Here is a 20142-nt window from a genome sequence, read left to right as displayed (position 1 = left end):
TCCTCACATAATGCAGGAAAACCAGCCTGGTGTTGGCTCGGTGGTTAGGGAGGTCCTGAGATCGAGCCCGTTTCCGTTGAATAAACACCAGGTGGGGTCCACTCAGCTTGTCATCCTTCCGAGGCTGGAGAAATGAGTACCAGTGTATTGGTCGAGGGGCACAGCATCAGCAGCACAGCCACGCTCCAAGAAATGATAGCGACCTGGCAACCAAGCTGCCCAACGCAAGAACAGAACAGAACTGGAATGACACGTTCTTGGTGAAGTGGAGGGTTGGACGAAGTAGGTTGGAAAAACAAATGATGTTCGCGAATTGGAGGAAGAGAAGCACTGACAAAATTGAAGTGTGGATGATCGTTAAAATTTAATCATTCGGTTGTGAAAGAAATAGACAGCCCTTAATTCTTCCGTTCCAATTCCTTTGACGTTTTCTCACTGCTGCCACCGTCCCCCCCCACCGCCCCCCGACAGACGGCAGTGCAGACAACATCGCAATGCAGGCCTTGCAACATGTGCACTCCAACGAGGTGATAATGACGATGGGCATGTCACGCACTGTTGAGGCATTCTTGCGGTATGCTGCACGCAAGCGCAAGTTTCATGTTATTGTGGCCGAATGCGCACCTTTCTGCCAGGTGAGAGCACTTTAAATGTGCCAAGTGTCTGTGATATGGATATATATATATATATATATATATATATATATATATATATATATATATATATATATATATATATATATATATATATATATATTCTTTCACTGCAGTCATAATGTTTTAAAATAAAAAAAACTAAAATATTGATGGCAATAGTACCATTTGAGTGCTCCCTGAATATGATGTTCTCGGTACCGATAGGGTCGGCAGCTCGCCACAAGTTTGGCCAAAGCTGGAATTGAAACAACGTTGATACCGGATGCTGCCGTCTTTGCTGTCATGTCTCGTGTGAACAAGGTGAGAGGCTTAGAAATGAAGGCAAAGTGTTGAAGACTTAGAAAATATGCTTGTGATAATTCTTGTCTTTATATGCTAAAGGTGGCAGTTGGTTGGTGCTGTGGTGGCTTAATGGACTTTGTACAATTTGTAACTCAAATTCTGTGGGTTTAAATCTGACAGTTGCAGTGATATTCACATCACGGGAAACACCCATTCCCTCGAGGAGCGGCCTAAGGGGTGGCGGTGGGCAAATGGCTCATGTGGCTCGCAGACTTCCTCTCCTGTCGCAGTAAATGTGTGGCCCTTAATAGAATCCTCTCATCCCCTCTTCCTGTCCAGAATGGAGTTACTCAAGGTAGTGTTCTGGGCCGTGTTCTTTTTCTGCTTTTCATCAATGATCTCTCTGACTCCCTGGAAAATCCTCTTTATCTCTTTGCTGATGACTCCACCCTCTGCTGTACCATCTGTCATCCCTCATATCGGCAAGCAGACCTTCACTCCTGCAAACCCGGATAAAATCACAACCTGTTCCAACATTTGGAACATGTCTTTCAATCCTGACACATCTCACACACTCACGGTCTCTCTGAAAGGACTGTCTGGAACCCCCCCCCCCACCACCACATCTACTTTCTTAACAATCCTCTTGAAGAAGTCCTTTCTTTCAAGCTTCTGCGTCTCACTATCTGCCATGATCTTTCCTGGGAAAGCCACATCTCCAAGCTGGCCTCCAAAGCCAGTTGCTGATGAGGCATCCTCCGTCGTGCAAAGTCCTTCCTTGGCACATCTGAGCTCCTGACCACATACAAAGCTTTCGACCACAGCCTGATGGAGCTTCACGCTGTGGAAACCAAGGCATTTTGGATCATTGGTATCTCCCGCGATGAGGCTGTCTTTGGGTCTCTCACTCTCTCAACACAGGCAGGTCGGTGGTCTTTCTGTCTTCTACCGTTTCCTCTCCGGCCTCACCCCCCCCTCTGCTCTGACTGCGATCTCCCCCCCTCCTCCCCACACAATATTTCCGCAGGGCGCTCAAGGTCCACCAGCAACCCCCTTCTGTTAAAAGTACCAAAATCGAGAATCACTGCTCACCTTCATTCCTCTTTCTTTCCTACCTTTGGAACATACTCCCTCACTCTCTTCAATCCCACGTCTTCAAAACAGCTGTTCACCACAATCTCTTATCGTCCCCCATCCAAAACCATGATCTTTTCCACCCCCGCTAATCCTCCCCAACCCCACCTCCTTCAGTCAAATTCCCTTCTTTCCTTCCTGAAAGTCCCTGTCGTGTAAGGACCTGAAAGTCCTTGTGGTGTCCATCTTGTACACCCCGTGTTCCCCCGCCCATCCCTCTCCCTTCCACAGATCTCCTAGTGTCTCTGTTACCCACTGTTTTGTGCTTCCCTCTCCTTCTCCTCTTGTCTCCTGCTCCCCTTGTTATTCATTCTGTGTGTTGGTTCTTATATGAGCCTCGACATTGTATATTAAGGGGGGAAAAAATGCTGGTGATTAAGGTGAATCCCTCCGACCCAATTTGTGGTGATGGGCGGTTGATACCGCCAGTCCAGGAAGCCGAGCGGTTCTTCTTAGGAGGCGGACACGTTGATCCTGAGAGATTATAATGTGCGTGGGAGGGGTGAGGAGCAGCACTGGTGGAGCGATGGAGGCATGGGGAAGCACAGCTCAGGGGGTGGTTTATACTCGAACCCCATGACAAATACACGGACACAGCAACTTTTTTTTTGTATACCTTGTCAAGGCTCGTATGAGAGTGAACACACAACGCACAGCAAGGGGGGGGGGGCATGAGACAAGAGGAGAGGGAGTGGGAAGGACAAAACAGTGGGGAGCAGCGACATTAGGAGATCTGTGGAAGGGAGAGGGATGGGACGGGGAACATGGGGAATAGAAGATGGACATTACAGGGACTTTCAGGAAGGAAAGCAGGTAATTTGAAGGAGGTGGGCTTGGGTGGATTACCAGGGGTAGAAAAGATCGAGGATTTGGATGGGGGATGATAAGAGGTGTTGCTGAACAGCTGTTTTGAAGACCTGGAGGGAAGAATGGGATGGAATAGAGTGAGGGAGTTTATTCCAAAGGTGGGAAAAAAGAGGAATGAAAGAGTGAAGGTGAGCAGTGATTCGTGATGTTGGTAGTTTTACCAGAAGCGGGTTGCTGGCGGACCTTGAGTGCCCTACGTAAATGTGGTGGGGACAAATCGTAGAGAGAGCGGGGGGGGGGAGGCTGGAGAAGAGACTGTAGAAGACAGAAAGACCACCGACCAACCTGCGGTGAGAGAGTGAGAGGCCCAAAGACTCAGCCTCATTGCGGGAGATGCCAATGATCCGAAATACCTTGGTTTCTACAGCGTGAAGCCAAGAAAGGTGGGAGGCAGGAGCACCAGCCCAGAAGGGAGAGCAGTACTCCATCAGTCTGCGGATGAAAGCTTTGTAAATGGTCAGGAGCTCAGGTGGGCCGAGGAAGGACTTTGCACGATGGAGGATTCCCAGTCGGCAACTGGCTTTGGAGGCGAGGTTTGAAATGTGGTGAATTGGGGGAGGGGGGGTTTCTAAACGGTCCTTTCGAAGAGACATAGTGAGAGTGTGAGATTTGTCCGGATTGAAAGACATGTTCCACATGTTGGAACAGGTTGTGATTTTATCCAGATCTGCAGTGAGCGAAGAAGCTGCTGCTTGCCGGTCTGAGGGATGACGGATGGGACAGCAGAGGGTGGAGTCATCAGCAAAGCGATAAAAAGGATTTTCCAGAGAGTTGGAGAGATCATTGATGAAAACCAGAAAAAGAACAGGGCCCAGAACGCTACCTTGAGGAACTCCAGCCTGGACAGGAAGAAGGGATGAAAGAACTTCATTTAGGGCCACACTTTGACTGCGACAGGAGAGGAAGTCCGTGAGCCATGAGTGGAGATGGCCTTGGATACCAGAGGAAGAGAGTTTAGTGAGCAGGGCAGGGTACCAGCCCGTGTCAAAAGCACGTGATATGGCTCTGATTTCATGTCCGTCATTGAGGACATCCATCCATTGTTGGGAGAGCAGAAACAGCATATCAAGGGTGGAGTGACCTGGTCTGAAACCAAATTGATTATCGGAAATCGAGCCATTGGAGAAGGGGAAGGATTTAATGTCTGAAGCGATGATGGATCAACCTTGCTGATGATTGGGAGAAGGCTGATTGGTCTGTAGTTGCAGGGATCTGTTTTTGCACCTTTTTTATGCAGGGTGGTAATGTTTGCAGATTTCCAAGCAGATGTCAGATGACCTTGAGCAAATGAGAGGGTGAATAGAACAGAGAGAGGGTGAGCAAGAGCAGAGGAGCAGGTTTTTCGGACACGGCTGATGCCGTCTGGACCGGTTGCAGAATCTGAGTCGAAGTTTGACAGCAAGCTCTCCACCTTGTCAGGAGAAAAGGACACAGAGTTTGGACACAGAAAAGGACACAAAAAAAGGATATTTGGGTGCGACTGGGTAAGGTGGGTAGAGAAAGCGATGGGTTTTGGACGCAAGATTTCGATGCAAACACCGAGTTTAGGCATTCAGCCTTTTCACGTGCGGTATCAGCAGTGCGGCCATTTGAGGTCAGGGAGGGGATGAAGGGGGAACATACACCAGAAACAGATTTGATTCGACGCCACCAGGATTTTGAGGCGGGAGAGAGGTTTGAGAGTTCAGAGTTGAGATGAGAAAGATGTTGTTTTCTGGCTCTCCTAAGGGTAGATACACACTTGTTCTGAGCTTAATGGAAGGAACTGAGAATACCCTCAGTTGGGTTTGCTTTCCATGATGCAAAGGCAAGTTGTTTCAGGACAACTGCCTCACCACAAGCTTCAGTGAACCAAGGGCGGGAGGAAGGGAAGGACAACTGAAGACGAGAGGGGATAAATCTGTGCATGAGGGAGAGAAAGTTTCAACATAAACTTAAAATAAACATGGGATTTAATGAAAATAGACAAATATTTACAAGGGACAATAAATCAGAATGTTATGAGGTAAACTAAAGTCGAGGTGCCTCTACAGACAGACTTAAATTCAGACAAGGGGGAAACGAAATAAAAGAAAATCCTTACTTTATTCTGGCACTTAGCTTGGTCCAGAGTTGGTCTTTATGGAACTTGGAATTGAGGCGCTTCATCCTGCACGTGTAGACGCACCTAAAAATCTCACCAAGCCTCTCTCGCAGCGGGAAATACGTACGTCGGGCAATTCATGAGCAGTATTCAACACCGAGGCTCGGAGACCCTGTGCAGCTTCTTTTCACAAGGAAATATGCCGACCGTTCCTCTCTTGCACCCGTTCTGTTCACAACGATCGCACACACGATGAGACGATTTCTGAGACCCCGTGATCAGGCCACGAGGCACGCTCTCCTTCCCCCTTCAGAAACACACACTTCATGGCTCAGCCAAACAGTCAATGGCTCGCGTCTTGTTCAGCATGCAAGCCAATTCACCGGAGCACGAATACGAGAATCGTGTTTTCTTCATGCGTCGAAGGAAAGCCAGCTGAAAAGCCCTCTTCTTACAGGCCATCTCCCAGCTACGTTCTCTCTCGACCACGTGTGCCCGTCCCTCCACACTCGTGCATTCCTCATCTCTCTCTCTCTGACGTCACACTGAACAACCATCCACCTCCAGGGCATGGCTTTCTCGCACGACACCCGAGAAGGCTTAGCCTCTGTCTGTTCGGCATGCCTGGCTCGCTTGTTATCACTGTGGTTATTATCAAAATGCACTTCTTCCATGGTTTGTAATACAAAAACATTGGGAAAAGTCACAGGGGGGGCTGGGCAATTACATGTTGGGGGAACTTATCCTTAATCCCTATCTAATTGACACCGCACCCCCCCCCCCCCCATGTGGTGGTACGTAACACTTAAGCTCACAGTTTCCGATCTTAATTACATTGAGATGTCTCCTACATGTCCACGGACCAAACAACTCCATTCAATCCTAAATTCCTCCATCTACCCCTACAGCCGTAACAATATTTTGACTTTCGAGCCACAACTCGGCCCCAATCTCCACACTATTTTTCACTTTATAGGTGGCAAAATGTGATGATGCAAGTCCAAGAATATTCAGTAGTTGTTCGTACATGGCTACAGTGCCTTCAGAAAGTATTCACACCCTTCTACTTTTGTCACATTTTGTTGTTGCAGCCTGAATTTAAAATGGATTAAATTTAAATTGTCAGTTTTTAAACCGATCAACACAAAATACCACATAATGACAAATTGAAAACATGCTTTTCAAAACTTTTACAGTTTAATGAAAAATGAACATCTGAAATGTCTTTTTGTCAATAAGTATTCACATTACCTTGTAGAAGTGCCTTTGGCAGCGATTGCGGCTTCGAGTCTTCTTGGGTTTGTCTGTATCAGCTTTGCATATCTGGATTTGGGGATTTCCTCCCATTCTTCCTTGCAGATTTGCTTAAGCTCTGTCAAATTGGATGGGAAGTGTCGGTGAACAGCAATCTTCAAGTCTTTCCACAGATTCTCAATGGGATTCAAGGCTGGGTTTTGGCTGGGCCACTCAAGGACTTTCACGTTATTGTTCTGAAGCCGTTCCAGCGTTGCTTTGTCAGTATGCTTGGGGTCATTGTCCTGTTGGAATGTAAATCTTCGCCACAGTCTAAAGTCTTTTGCACTCTGAAGCAGGTTCTCCTCAAGGATTTGCCAGTATTTGTCTCAATTCATTCTTCCCTCTGTCCCTACAAGTCTCACAATCATGCCACTGAAAAGCATCCCTGTAGCATGATGCTGCCACAAATGGTGTTAGATGAGTAAAGACCTGTGCTCAATTTCCATCAGACGTAGTGCTTTTCATTTCAGGCCAAAGATTTCAATGTTCATCTCATCAGACCACAGAATATTTTGCCTCATGTTCTCAGTCTTTCCCGTGCCTTTTTTGCAAACTCCAGACGTGTTGTTATGCGTCTTTTTCTCAGGAGTGGCTTCCGTCTGGCCACTCTCCCATAAAGCTTAGACTTGTGAAGTGCTGCAGAGATTGTTGTCCTCTGGCAGGTTCTCCCATCTCAGCCAAGGAACTCTGTAGTTCTGTCAGAGTAGTCAATGGGTTCTTGTTCACCTCCCTGACCAAAGTCCTTCTTGCCCGGTTGCTCAGTTTGGTCGGATCACCAGCTCGAGGAAGAGTCGAGGTAGTTCCACATTTTTTCCATGTCCTGATGATGGAGCTCACTGTGCTCTTGAACTTTCAACACGAAAAATTATTTGATACCTTCCACATATCTACATATCCTCACAATTCTATCTCAGAGGTCTACGGACAGTTCCTTGGACTTCATGGTGGAGTTTCTGATTTGACATGCACTGTCAACTGTGGGACCTTGTATAGAAAGGTATTTCCTTCTAAATCTTGTCCAATCAATTGAAATGGTCACAGGTGGACTCCAATCAAGTTGTAGAGACATCTCAAGTGTGATCAAAGTTAATTGGATGCACCTGAGCTCAATTTGGATTGCCATTGCAAAGGTGTTGAATACTTATTGATGGAAGACATTTGAGCTTTTCATTTTAATGAATTTGTCAAAAAAATTCTAAAAACATGTTTTCACTTTGTTATTTATGGGGTATTTTGTGTGGTTCGGTGACAAAAAAAATTAAATTTAATCAATCTCAAATTCAGGCTGTACCAACAAAATGTGACAAAAGTCGAGGGGTGTGAATACTTTCTGAAGGCACTGTATTAGCATGGTTACCCAGCACGGCCTGAGAGGGGAGAGTGTGGGAGGGATACCCAGGGAGTGAGGGTGGAAATACCTGGTGCTGCCTGGCTGGGTGAGCTTTTCCCGGCAGTGGTTTCGGGACGTGTTGGACATTGAAAAGCTGTGGAGTCATTGGCCTCATGGTGGTTACTTTTTGTCTACGGGCCGGCGGCGATACTACCTGATCCCACATCCCAATATATGCTTTATAGCAGCTTTTGGATGTCAACGCCAATGTGTGGTAGCTTAAATCCTTGCCTAACTTCTGAAGGACCAACACCCAAAATGTGGAGCCTCCAGGTGTTATGGTTCGGCCGTGAAAGAATAATGTACAAACACACAAACAAACACTTGAATATTTACAAGATTGACTTGTCCATTGTTTATTCATATCATTGTAATTCATGCAGGACAATGGTTTCTCATGACGTCCTTTTCCTTCCTACATATTGTTGTGGGCCGGGGTCTGGCGGAGAGACGACCACTAGGTGGGGAAAACTACGTCGATTCCCACGAGACTCCCCGGAATTGTAGGCCGTCGCTCACGGATAATTCCGTGACGCGGCGGGTTGCTTAACCGACCGTGGACACCAATACCTCAACTGCGTGGCGTAGGGTCCCTCCTGTCTCGAAACAAGTTGCCTAATTAACCACGCGGTTTCGACTACCGGGGAACAATGCCCTCGGTACACCTTGCCCAGACCGGATCACTCTACCGACTACCTTTCCGGATCAGATGCAGTCGAGCGGCACTGCCCAGGACGTACCGACTGGAAGGAACGGATTATTGGGAATAAAGACCCGGTTAAACTTAGATCCGAACCATGCTGGACCAATGAGGGAAAAGACAAAGGCGAGCTGGGAACATTTCCACAATTATTTATTTACAATAAGCGGGGAAAAGCATGTGGCACAGGAAAAAGGTGTATTGGGTGTGTTACGCAGGGGAAGATGAGAGAGATGTGGGGTGCGACAATTATGCAAGCAACTTATAAAAGCAGACACAGTGCAGACTTGACGCAAGAATAATAAAAGCAACAATAAAGATCTTACACAGGCTTATCTAACGGACAGGCGCCAACACTCTCAGACACACACTGAGACAAAATAAACCCAATGAAAGGCAAAGGACTTTTGCAGCCAGGGAGGGAGGGAGTTGAGGTTACAGTTTCTCTGTATCTGAGCGTTTTGGGGGAAGGGATGCTCCATGGTGCGGTACCCGATAAAGGCTGTGTAGTTCGGTCCACAGCCGCACGTGTGGAGATCGTGTCCGTGAAGGAGCTGCAGAGTGGAAGAGCTGAGTCCAAGGCGAGGATCAGCAGTAGCAGGACCAGATAGAGGCTTGGTTGAGGTCCTTCACACCCCCCAACTCCGACTTCTCCCTTTCAAAAACCAACCGTGACCTTTCAAATCCAACGACAACCTTCCCATTCAACGAAACCTTCCCTCGCATCGAACTCAACTCTGAGGATTGTCCCGTACTTAATAGATCACGGAGTTCGGGGTGGAGCCGATGTCATTGTCCGTCCCGATCGGACCGGGTCTTCATGTGGTCTGCCTTTCTGGGCGGGGTTTCGGCCAGACGCCGGTCTGGCCCGCCCACGCCGCGCGTGTCTGGGCTTAGAAAGGTGGAAGCCAATCCGGCTTTCGCAGCGAACCTCGGGATTCTGTCTCAGAAAACGAGACGAGGGTAGCAAGCGAGATGAAGCGAGATTTTTTTTTTTTTTTACACTTCCATGACCTAATCTGTTGAACTCTCTCATACATTATTTTTAACAACAAAAACGATCTTATAATGCTTCATCTTCCTCTCTCACACATGTGGTACTCTTTACTGTTTCACAATGCACTACTCTTCTGCTATTTTAACAGACTGCTCTCATTTCGAGCTCTTCTTCATTCCTTGCCTAAAAAATCCAACGATTACAGCGCTTCTTCTCTCCATGCTCTGAATTCGCCTTCATTGCACCCTTCAAGAATTGTGTTAAATCGCATCTCTGACCTAAAACTTTTAAAAACCACAGTTTGCCATGGATGCTCGCTTTCCATCAACCATTCTTTTTTTCCAAATTCAGTGCCAACTCACCCCCCTCACCCCTCACTCTCACTCTCAAAGCAACGATCCCACTCTTCTTCCTCCAAGCCTCCCTCTCACCTCTCACAAAAATCCCCCCTCACCTTTCTCCCACCTTTCATCCCCCTCACTCTTCCTTCTCAAAGTTGCCCCCCTCTCATCCACCAACCTGCCTCCCTCCACTGCCCTCTCACCTCCATCTCTTCACTCCACCTCCTCAAATCCTCAACTGCCTTCTTCCTTGTCTCTTGTCCCCCCTCTCCCCCAGCACCACAGAGCCTTTTCCCCTCACTCGGCCCCCCCCCCTCGCTGTTCTGCAATACCCCACACTCCTTCAGCGACCCTCCTTACCTGCCCCCCTCATCCCTTGTCCTACCCTCCCCTCCCCCTCCACCTCCTGCACCCAAAGCCTCCTCCCCTTCCTCTTCATTAAAAGTGTGGACCTCAAATATCCGGGGCCTTCGCTCAAACCTTTCAGATCTTTCCATACAGGTTGCCACTGACAAACCAGACATTATCTGCCTAACAGAAACTTTCCTCTCCCAAGACGTGTCTGACTCCCAAGTATCTCTCCCTGGCTACTCCCTCTTACGGTATGACAGACCTGAGCCTCGTCCTGGTGGAGGTGTTGCTCTCTTCATCAAAGACTCTATTCCTCACTCTCCATGCACTGCTCTCACTCCCCCACACCCCCAGGAATACCTCTGGCTTCGGCTTCCCCTCCACTCCCACCTCATGTTTATATGTGTACTGTACCGTCCACCGAACAGTGATGACTCCATCTACACCTCACTATCCGAAAACATGGACCATCTTCTATCTTCTCATCCAAACTCTCTCTTCCTCTTATGTGGTGACTTCAATTGTCATCACGCCAGTTGGCTAGGTGTGGGTACCTCTCTCACCTGCCATGGCACCTCAGCAAAAGCTTTCTGCGACTCATTGGGACTGACTCAATCGGTCAACTTCCCGACCCGGATCTCAACCAATGGTACTCCATCTCTTCTGGATCTGATTTTGACAAATTTCCCTGACAATATCTGCTGCTCTTCCTTCGCTCCAATTGGTTCTTCTGACCACGTCCTTGTTAAAGTGGACATCTCTCTGGCTGTTATCAGAGAACCACCTCACCGCCGTCGAGTCTGGCATTTCACTCAAGCCGACTGGCAGGGTCTCCGAGCAGCCATCAAACTTACAGACTGGTCTCCTATCACTACTTTCTCAAACATCAACTCATCCTGGGAATTCTTTCAAAGAAACTTGCTCTCCCTCATGCACAGATTTATCCCCTCTCGTGTTCAGTTGTCTTACCCTTCCTCCCGCCCTTGGTTTACTGAAGCTTGTGGCGAGGCAGTTGTCCTGAAACAACTTGCCTTTGCCTCATGGAAAGCAAACCCAACTGAGGGCAATCTCAGTTCTTTCCACAAAGCTCGGAACAAGTGTGTATCTATCCTCAGGAGAGCCAGAAAACAACATCTTTCTCATCTCAAGTCTGAACTCTCAAACCTCTCTCCCTCCTCAAAATCCTGGTGGCGTTTAATCAAATCTGTTTCTGGTGTATGTTCCCCCTCCATCCCCTCCCTTACCTCAAATGGCCGCACTGCTGATTCCACACGTGATAAAGCTGAATGTCTAAACTCGGTGTTTGCAGCTAAATCTTGTGTCCTAAACCCATCACTATCTCTACCCACTTTACCCAGTCGCACCCAACTGTCCCTGGACTCTGTATCCTTTTCTCCTGACAAGGTGGAGAGCTTGCTTTCAAACCTCGAGTCAGATTCTGCAACCGGTCCAGACGGCATCAGCCCACGTGTCCTCAAAGCCTGCTCTTCTGCTCTTGCTCACCCTCTCTCTGTTCTATTCACCCTCTCATTTGCCCAAGGTCATCTGCCATCTGCTTGGAAATCTGCTAACATCACTGCCCTGCATAAAAAAGGTGCAAAAACAGATCCCTATAACTACAGACCAATCAGCCTTCTCCCAATCATCAGCAAGGTGATGGAATCCATCATCGCCTCAGATATGAAATCCTTCCTCTTCTCCAATGGCTTGATTTCCAATCATCAATTTGGTTTCAGACCAGGTCACTCTACCCTAGATATGCTGCTTCTGCTCTCCCATCAATGGATGGAGGTCCTCAATGCCAGACAGGAAATCCGAGCCGTATCCCTGGACATATCACGTGCTTTTGACACAGTCTGGCACCCTGCACTACTCACCAAACTCTCTTCCCATGGTATTCAAGGCCATCTCCACTCATGGCTCGCAGACTTCCTCTCCTGTCGCAGTCAACGTGTGGCCCTAAATGGAGTTCTTTCATCCCCTCTTCCTGTGCAGGCTGGAGTTCCTCAAGGTAGCGTTCTGGGCCCTGTTCTTTTCTGGTTTACATCAATGATCTCTCGCACTCTCTGGAAAATCCTCTATTTCTCTTTGCCGACGACTCCACCCTCTGCCGTACCATCTGTCATCCCTCAGACCGGCAAGCAGCAGCTTCTTCACTCACTGCAGATCTGGATAAAATCACAAACTGGTCCAACACGTGGAACATGTCTTTCAATCCAGACAAATCTCACACTCTCACTATGTCTCTTCGAAAGGACCGTTTACAAAACCCCCCATCCACTTTCTCAACAATCCTCTGGAAGAAGTCTTTTCTTTCAAGCTTCTAGGTCTCACTATCTGCCATGACCTTTCCTGGGAAAGTCACATTTCCAACCTCGCCTCAAAAGCCAGTCGCCGACTGGGAATCCTCCGTCGTGCTAAGTCCTTCCTCGGCCCTCTTGAGCTCCTGACCACTTACAAAGCTTTTGTCCGTAGCCTGATGGAGTACTGCTCTCCCCTCTGGGCTGGTGCTCCTGCCTCCCACCTTTCTCGGCTTCACGCTGTCGAAACCAGGGCATTTAAGATCATCGGCATCTCCCGCAATGAAGCTGAGTCTTTGGGCCTCTCACTCAATCACCGCAGGTTGGTCGGTGGTCTTTCTGTCTTCTACCGACTCCTCTCCAGCCTTGCCCCCCTGCTCTCTCTGCGATTTGTCCCCACCACATTTCCACAGGGCGCTCAAGGTCCGCCAACAACCCCCTTCTGGTAAAACTACCAAAATCACGAATCACTGCTCATCTTCACTCTTTCATTCCTCTTTTTCCCGCCTTTGGAATAAACTTCCTCACTCTATTCTTTCCCATTCTTCCCTCCAGGCTTTCAAAACAGCTGTTCACCACCACCTCTTATCTTCCCCCATCCAAATCCTCGATCTTTTCTACCCCCGATAATCCACCCAAGCCCACTTCCTTCATTTCTCCTACTTTCCTTCCTGAAAGTCCCTGAAATGTCCATCTTCTCTTCGCCATGTTCCCCGTCCCATCCCCATCCCTCTCCCTTCCACAGTTCACCTAATGTGTCTGTTCCCCACTGTTTTGTCCCTTCCACAAACGCCCCTCTTGTCTCATGCCTCCTTGCTGTGAGTTGTGTGTTCGCTCTCATACGAGCCTCGACCAAGGTATACAAAAAAAAAAAAAAAAGAAGGTACCGTGGATCAAATAAAAGGGGAAATAAAATAAAAGGGGAAAAATTATTTATTAATCCTAACTATAGCCCATCGCAACACACCCCCATGTCTTCCCACGACACACAAGGAAGGGGTCTATCTGCACGTGTACACTAATGGCATAACTAACTCGGGACAACTGTATGTTGCATGCACACGGTTCCGAGAACCGTAACATCATTTATAAGTTCCTCCATGAGCCTTGGATCACCATATTAAAAACGAATATTCTGATATTTGACCGAGTCTTATCCGCACATACATGTGACATGGTAAACAACCAAAAATAAAAGGTAACCTAATATTTTACACAAGGTAACATGTTTTGAGCATTTAAATAAGTGCAGGGTATTTTGACAATTTGAACAATTTACAATAACGAATGTCCTGTTTGTTAACCTCTCGTGTGTTCAGTAAAGTTTTCACTTTACCCTCGTGACCCCATAACGTGTACTCCAACTGAACTGAACCGATTGTGTGTTTGTTGTTGCAGTAATTTCCTTTTGGTGTTCTCACATCAGATATCTTATTTTGTAAAATTTAAAACTTCCTGTATTTTTTGGCGTAAAAGTCTATATATATCTATATATATATATATATATATATATATATATATATATATATATATATATATATATATATATATATATATATATATATATATATATATATATATATATATATATATATATATATCTCTCTCTCTCTCTCTCTCTCTCTCTCTCTCTCATTTTCTCTCTCTCTCTCTCTCTCTCTCTCTCTCTCTCTCTCTCTCTCTCTCTCTCTCTCTCTAGTCCAGGCCTCGACTCCGTGTTTGGAATCGACTTGTCGTTGGTTTAAGACATTGAATTACCTAAAAAAAATTTTTGCAAAGTATGATATTTTCTGAAATAAATTGTATAATTATTATTTTAAAACACAGTGCTCAGCGATTAAGCTCTTTCATGGATTAAAATGTGCTTGTTTTACAATGTGTGTCAGGTGTTCATGTTTATTATGGAGCGGTGAACTGTGACAAAATGTAATGGCTATGAGCCAGTGCTGATGATTATTCTCTATCTTGTTTTAAATACTGTACCTCGATATGATAATCATGTTTAAAAAAACCGTTGACATTCCAAAAGTTATCTGAAAGGATGTCCCACAAAGTAGTTCAAATCATATTCACGATCCTGCAAGTACCGTAGCTAGCTATGTTTGTGAGTGTCATATGGAGGAATAAACACCTTGATTGTTCTGACTGACTAACAGTTTTGATAACTACCCGAGTTGATTTTGCTTCGTATTGTACTCCAAGTCAACTTATCTCTGGATGAAGGAAATAAAAATGGGGAAAATAGCCAGTTCGATTTATACTTCACATCGACTTGTACGCCAAAAAAATACACTAATTCTTTTTTTTGTTTGTTTCATCATTTTCTCTTGAAAACTAACATGTTTTACACAATTTTCGAATCAAGCGAACCGATTGTTTTGTACTGAAATTGAAACTGTGTGTTTGTGTGTGTGTGTGTTGTTTTTTTAATACCTTTTGGTACAAAGTGAAAAGCGGAGTGAAGCAAATGCTTCATGTCCGTCCGTCCGTCCTGTAAACGTCAGTTTATGATCAAGGAACAACTTATTTAAATTGAATGTTGTATTTTGAACACGAATCGGAAGACAAGTTTGCTGTTTTACCGTACTTTGAATCTGAATTCGTCCCAATCACAAATACGTAGAGAGGAGTGAGATAATTGTTGTCCTCTGCCTATCTCGAAATAAAACAAAATTGAAAACCATTCCAATCAGGAAACTTACTGTTTTTAAGGACGTCATGGAGGACACAAACAACAGGTACGGATAATGTAACACGTTAGATAAGGTGGTGTAATAGCCACTGTGTCAATGGCGGTAAAACGACGGGAAGTTCCAGAATTATTTTATTTAAATTGACGTACAATACTTGAACACTGAAGAGCACAAATCGCCTTGTTTGCACTTCCAAGAGCCTCCACTTTTGCAGTACTTAGACATGTTGTATAAGGTGGTGTATAAAACTGTTTCAGTAGCACTAAACTTCTTGAATTGTTTGAACAATCTTTATAATCGTTATTTTATCTATTGAACAATCTTTATAATCGGGGGGGGGGGGGGTGGGGTTGTCAATCTGTGCGTGTGTATATCCTTTCATCCGTTATTGGTTTGTTTGTTACCATAACTTGTGGACAACTGAATGAATTTCAACAAACTTGACATAAGTATGGACTGCATTACAAAGATGAACTGATTCATTCTTTTGTGTTCAATAGGTCAAACAGCAACTAAATATTCATTTATATTCATCAGTTGGGTCACCTTATAGCCTACTATCATTATGTTGAACTAATTGCCAAATATCAAGAAAAGTTTTCCTGAATTTTTCATGTGACCTTTTAATAGAGATCAAACGTAATAGCGGGTTCGCATCCAAAGCGGGCGGAGACATATCCAAAAACACATTTATGTCAAATTATATTTTCCAGTTTAGCCTATTATCTACAAATGTTGAATTGAAGACGTTAATGGGTTGAAATGCTGAAAAGTCTCATTTTTGCAGTGCATGAAGTAATCCCCCCCCATCCCCCACTTCTGATGTTTAGTTTGAGAATAATTAAGACTACCCATTTGTGTTTTTTTTTTCCCAAGTGTGCTGTTAGCTGCATGTCTTTACCTTTGTTGCAGGTGATTCTGGGAACACACACAGTGCTAGCAAATGGTGGGTTAAAAGCTATAAACGGTGCCCACACCTTGGCGCTTGCTGCGAAACACCATTCTACTCCTGTTGTCGTGTGTGCTGCCATGTTCAAGCTCACACCACAGGTACGAATCGCCATGTTCAACACAAAAATGCTGTTTGTCTAATCCACACCGCCTTGACGTCAATCAACCGTGCTGTGGAGTACATCTCCCTCTCCTTTCCACTCCACCCACCTCCTGCAGTTTCTTCATGAAGATGATGCTTTCTACAAGTTTGTATCTCCTCAGGAAGTTTTGCCTTTCTCTGAAGGTAATTCGTTTGCTTGTATGATGTACTGTAATACTGTTTGGTACTCTTATCTTTACTCCGCACGCGCGAAGTGATGAGCGGGGCCAAGCAATTGGTCCACTTTGTCTGTCTGGCTGTTTGTCCTTCTGTCTACAAATTATCAAGGATCAACTTGATTTCAATTCAATGTTGTATTTTTAACACGAATCGGAAAACAAACCTGAAGTTTGACAGTACTTTTGGCTCTGAATTTGTCCCGATTTCACATGTGCAGAGAGGAGTGAGATAATTTACTTATTCTGTCTGCCTGCCTGACAGTCAAACAAAATCAAAAATCATTCCAAGCAGGAAACTTACTGTTTTTAAGGACATTATATAAAGTACAGAAACGGGCCCAAAGAACTAATGTGATGTGTTAAATAGGGTGGCGTAAAAGACGCTGCATCAATGGCGGTAAACTTCTGGAATTCATTTGTCCTAAAACCTTTAAAATCTTAAATTTATTTCAATTGAATGATATACTTGAACAGTGCAGAACATAAATCACCTTCTTAGCACTTTTAAAAAAAACCTTTCGTTTTGCAGTACTTGGATAAAGTATTACGGTATTTTACGTCATCACGACCAATCAATTTTGCCACTCGCAGACCCCACCCCATGTCCTTTTTTTTTCAACACTGTGTGGAATGAGGTGTTCTAAGAACGTTTAGTATTTTTTTATTACAAGATGTTGGGTGTAAGGATGCTTGTAAAGTTATTCTTCAAAAATAAGTGAACCAAGGAAAAAGGCTACAAGTTTTTAAAGAAGGAAGGATGCGATGATTACAAATACAAATACAGTAGATTCAAGGACAAGGATGAGTTTTACTTTGCTGTCGAGGCAAAAACAACCAGAGTGGTAGACCACATTTGGGTTCTCGATTGAGGGGAAAAAGGGGGTGCGAGGGGGGCTGCGGGCAGGGGTGAATCGAAGTTGTCAGAAATATACCCCAGTCCATATGGGGTTGGAGGGTGGATATAGATGTAAAGGGTCTTGTGAAGGAAAACACCGAATGTACAAGTAACGCAGTCCCCTGTGGTTTATGAACAGCACTGCTCGTCGTTTCTTGCAGGTGAGATATTGTCGAAGGTGAGCGTGCACTGTCCGGTGTTCGACTATGTTCCTCCTGAGCTCATCACGCTGTTCATCTCTAACATCGGAGGAAATGCGCTGTCCTACATATACCGCCTTCTCAGCGAGCTTTACCATCCGGATGACCACGAGTTGTAATTTAATTTTAAAATGCAAAACGTGTCCAGCTGTATTTAGGTTATGAAGCGAGTTTGTCTTCAAAGAAGAATATCCGGTTCAGCGTAAAGTAAAACTTAAAACTGGTTGTGAGGTGTTCAAAGATCAGTTGTAATGATTTAGCATGACATTTTAACTCGGACCTTCTCCATACCGACAACAAACTATGTAGTGTCAATTCCAAACACTTTCTGGAAAGTTTTGAGCATAGTTTCCAAAAACCTCCAGTGTTTTAATTGAGGCATGGTGCACTGTTTTGTATTCCTTGTTACTCTTGTGAAAAAGTTGACAGTTACAATGAAAACCAAAGGCAAATTGTAATAGCTAGGATGTTGAGAGAAAAAAAATCTGCTGGTTTCCAATAGTAATTCCCAGAGTGGAGCAAAATGTGTTGACATTGGCAAAAGCCAATGTCAACAGGGACGATGAAAGTTGGTTTTGCATTTCAATTGTTTGGCTTAAAATTGCATTGTGATCCAGTCTTTCAAATATTCCATTCGGTTCTTCGTGCACAACGATTCCCGAGTCATAACGAGAGTGAAGTGTAAAGTGTGTTGCAAATCCCCATGCTTCCTACCTCAAGCAAAGTTGAAAGATGGCAACATTAACGTTTCATTAGGATTGACCAATTTCAAATTTACAGTTTTGTTGGTTTTTTTTTTTGACCCCTGTGACACGAAGTCTCCACCCACTGGGGCATGAACCGGGGGTTAAATCCCCCCCCCCCCAAAAAAAAAATCGCTCCATATTTCATGCCTCTCCCAATGTTGATTGCATATCCAAAGTTTCATTAAAAAATGTTTTAGAATGTGCCCGTAATTGCATTCCTTGATTTTTCACCTTTCGACCCTGCCCCAGGGGGTAGTGCCACAAATTATGCTGTTCTTGCACATTCTTGCTATATGGTGATCTTAATTACTAGGTTCAGTGAATTTCTGCCCAACCGTTTCGGAGGAGAAAGCGTGACATGGACAGACGGAGCCGATTACAATAGCACCCCCCCCCCTTTGTTTTCTTCAAAAAGTATGGGGATAAACATAACACAAGTTTCCTTGGAAGGAAATGCAACAGAGGCCATTAGGCCTATCGTTGTCTGCACTATAATCAAACTATGGTTGTTTGTTCATCATCTGTCCTTTTAAATGCTAAGCATCAAGCAAGGAAGCAGCACATTCCATTTTTTAAAAAAAAAGTCTATGGTATGACTCAGCCCGGGTTCAAACCACCGACCTCTCAGACTCAGAGCGGACATTCGAACCATTATGCCACTAACAATTCTTGTTAATCACTCCACCAAACCAAACCGTTTCACACACAATGGTAGAAACTAAATTGGGTCTCACCAACTGCTCATTACATCACGTGCTCTCCACTCCACCTTGGGGGGAAAACGTCTCCATCCCCTCGCTTTGGGAAAACACAGGCCATACAATGCCTTCACAGCACCAAATGAAGATTGCTCCATGGTCGAAACGTCAGATGCAAGCCTGGTTGCTGCACAGCTCTCCAAGCTTGTGGCACCTCCAGATTCGAATATTGTAGGAGAGATGAAGAGGTTAATGGGACATGATGGTTAAAAAATATATTCAATCTAAACCGGTTTGCTGTTTCAATTATGTCACTTAAAAGTGTAATACAAACTTATTGATTGCGTTCAAACCCTTATATGGTGAAATGTATTCAATAAGTATCCTGCACTGCATTTCTTCACCAATGAACTTATGAGATTGCATCATATCTGCCACACCTGTACCACACAACTCATAAGCTATGCCAAAAATACTGATATATGATTGGGCTAAAGTGCACAGATTTTACAAGAATACCTCCTTCCTTTCCTGTTTACCTTTCTCTTGAAGGGAACCTAACCTGAACCCGAAACCCCACCTTTATCTTGATATGCACTTTAAACTAGAACAGCATGCGGTACGGCACATGACTCCGGCAGGCTGAACAGCTTACGTTTTGTATCCCACTGATGTCCGGATGCAGATCCGGCCTTTAACCAAAATCCAGTCGGCTTTGTTTTTCTCACCTACCCAACTCGTCCACCAGATTTCGTCCGAATCCATCCACAACTTGAGCTGTGGAGAATCGCTAGCGTCCGGATCTTCACCAAAATCTAATCAATTCGTCCTCGTCGCACACCCAACCTGTCCACCAAATTTCATCCGAACCCGTCCATAATTTTTTGTCGATCATGTTTACAAACAAGAAAGATGTCATGCGTCGCACGATACTTGTGAAATCCAAATGAACAATGGTCGTCGTGGAAACAGTGTTGTGCGTAAGAAATTTGGTCGATACATTTTCGAATTGCCGCCTAATCAGTGTTTTACATGTTTTGGATCGCATTGACCTTGACCTTTGACTAAGTTTGACCAGATTTTATACACGTACATTCATATATAAGCGCTGCAAGTTTCATTTTTGATATCTTTAAAAATTCCTGAGGTTTGGTAATAATAAAATCACAAATATCCAATTTGATTATGATGGGGTGAAATTGTTGTCATGGAAACCGTTTTCTCTTTGCCACGTGGGTCTT

General features: G+C 45.0%; 1 protein-coding gene across 3 annotated transcripts in view; it reads left to right on the top strand.

Annotated features, from left to right (window-relative positions):
* Positions 1-18406, top strand: part of EIF2B2 (eukaryotic translation initiation factor 2B subunit beta) — a 34711-nt gene extending 16305 nt beyond the window's left edge. For all 3 annotated transcript variants that reach the window (XM_085875637.1, XM_085875635.1, XM_085875636.1), the window contains exons 5-9: positions 472-635; positions 861-956; positions 16003-16140; positions 16261-16327; positions 17419-18406. In XM_085875637.1, coding sequence (XP_085731763.1) covers positions 472-635; positions 861-956; positions 16003-16140; positions 16261-16327; positions 17419-17576 — 623 coding nt within the window. In that variant the 3' untranslated portion in view covers positions 17577-18406. The remainder of the gene's footprint in view (positions 1-471; positions 636-860; positions 957-16002; positions 16141-16260; positions 16328-17418) is intronic.
* Positions 18407-20142: the final 1736 nt, after the last annotated feature.

This window comes from Eptatretus burgeri, chromosome 3, assembly GCF_056783735.1.
Source record: "Eptatretus burgeri isolate ZD-2024b chromosome 3, Ebu_testis_v1, whole genome shotgun sequence".
Lineage (NCBI taxonomy): Eukaryota > Metazoa > Chordata > Myxini > Myxiniformes > Myxinidae > Eptatretus > Eptatretus burgeri.
The sequence above is the reverse complement of the archived record's forward strand: the minus strand, read 5'-3'. Positions and strand labels throughout refer to the sequence as shown.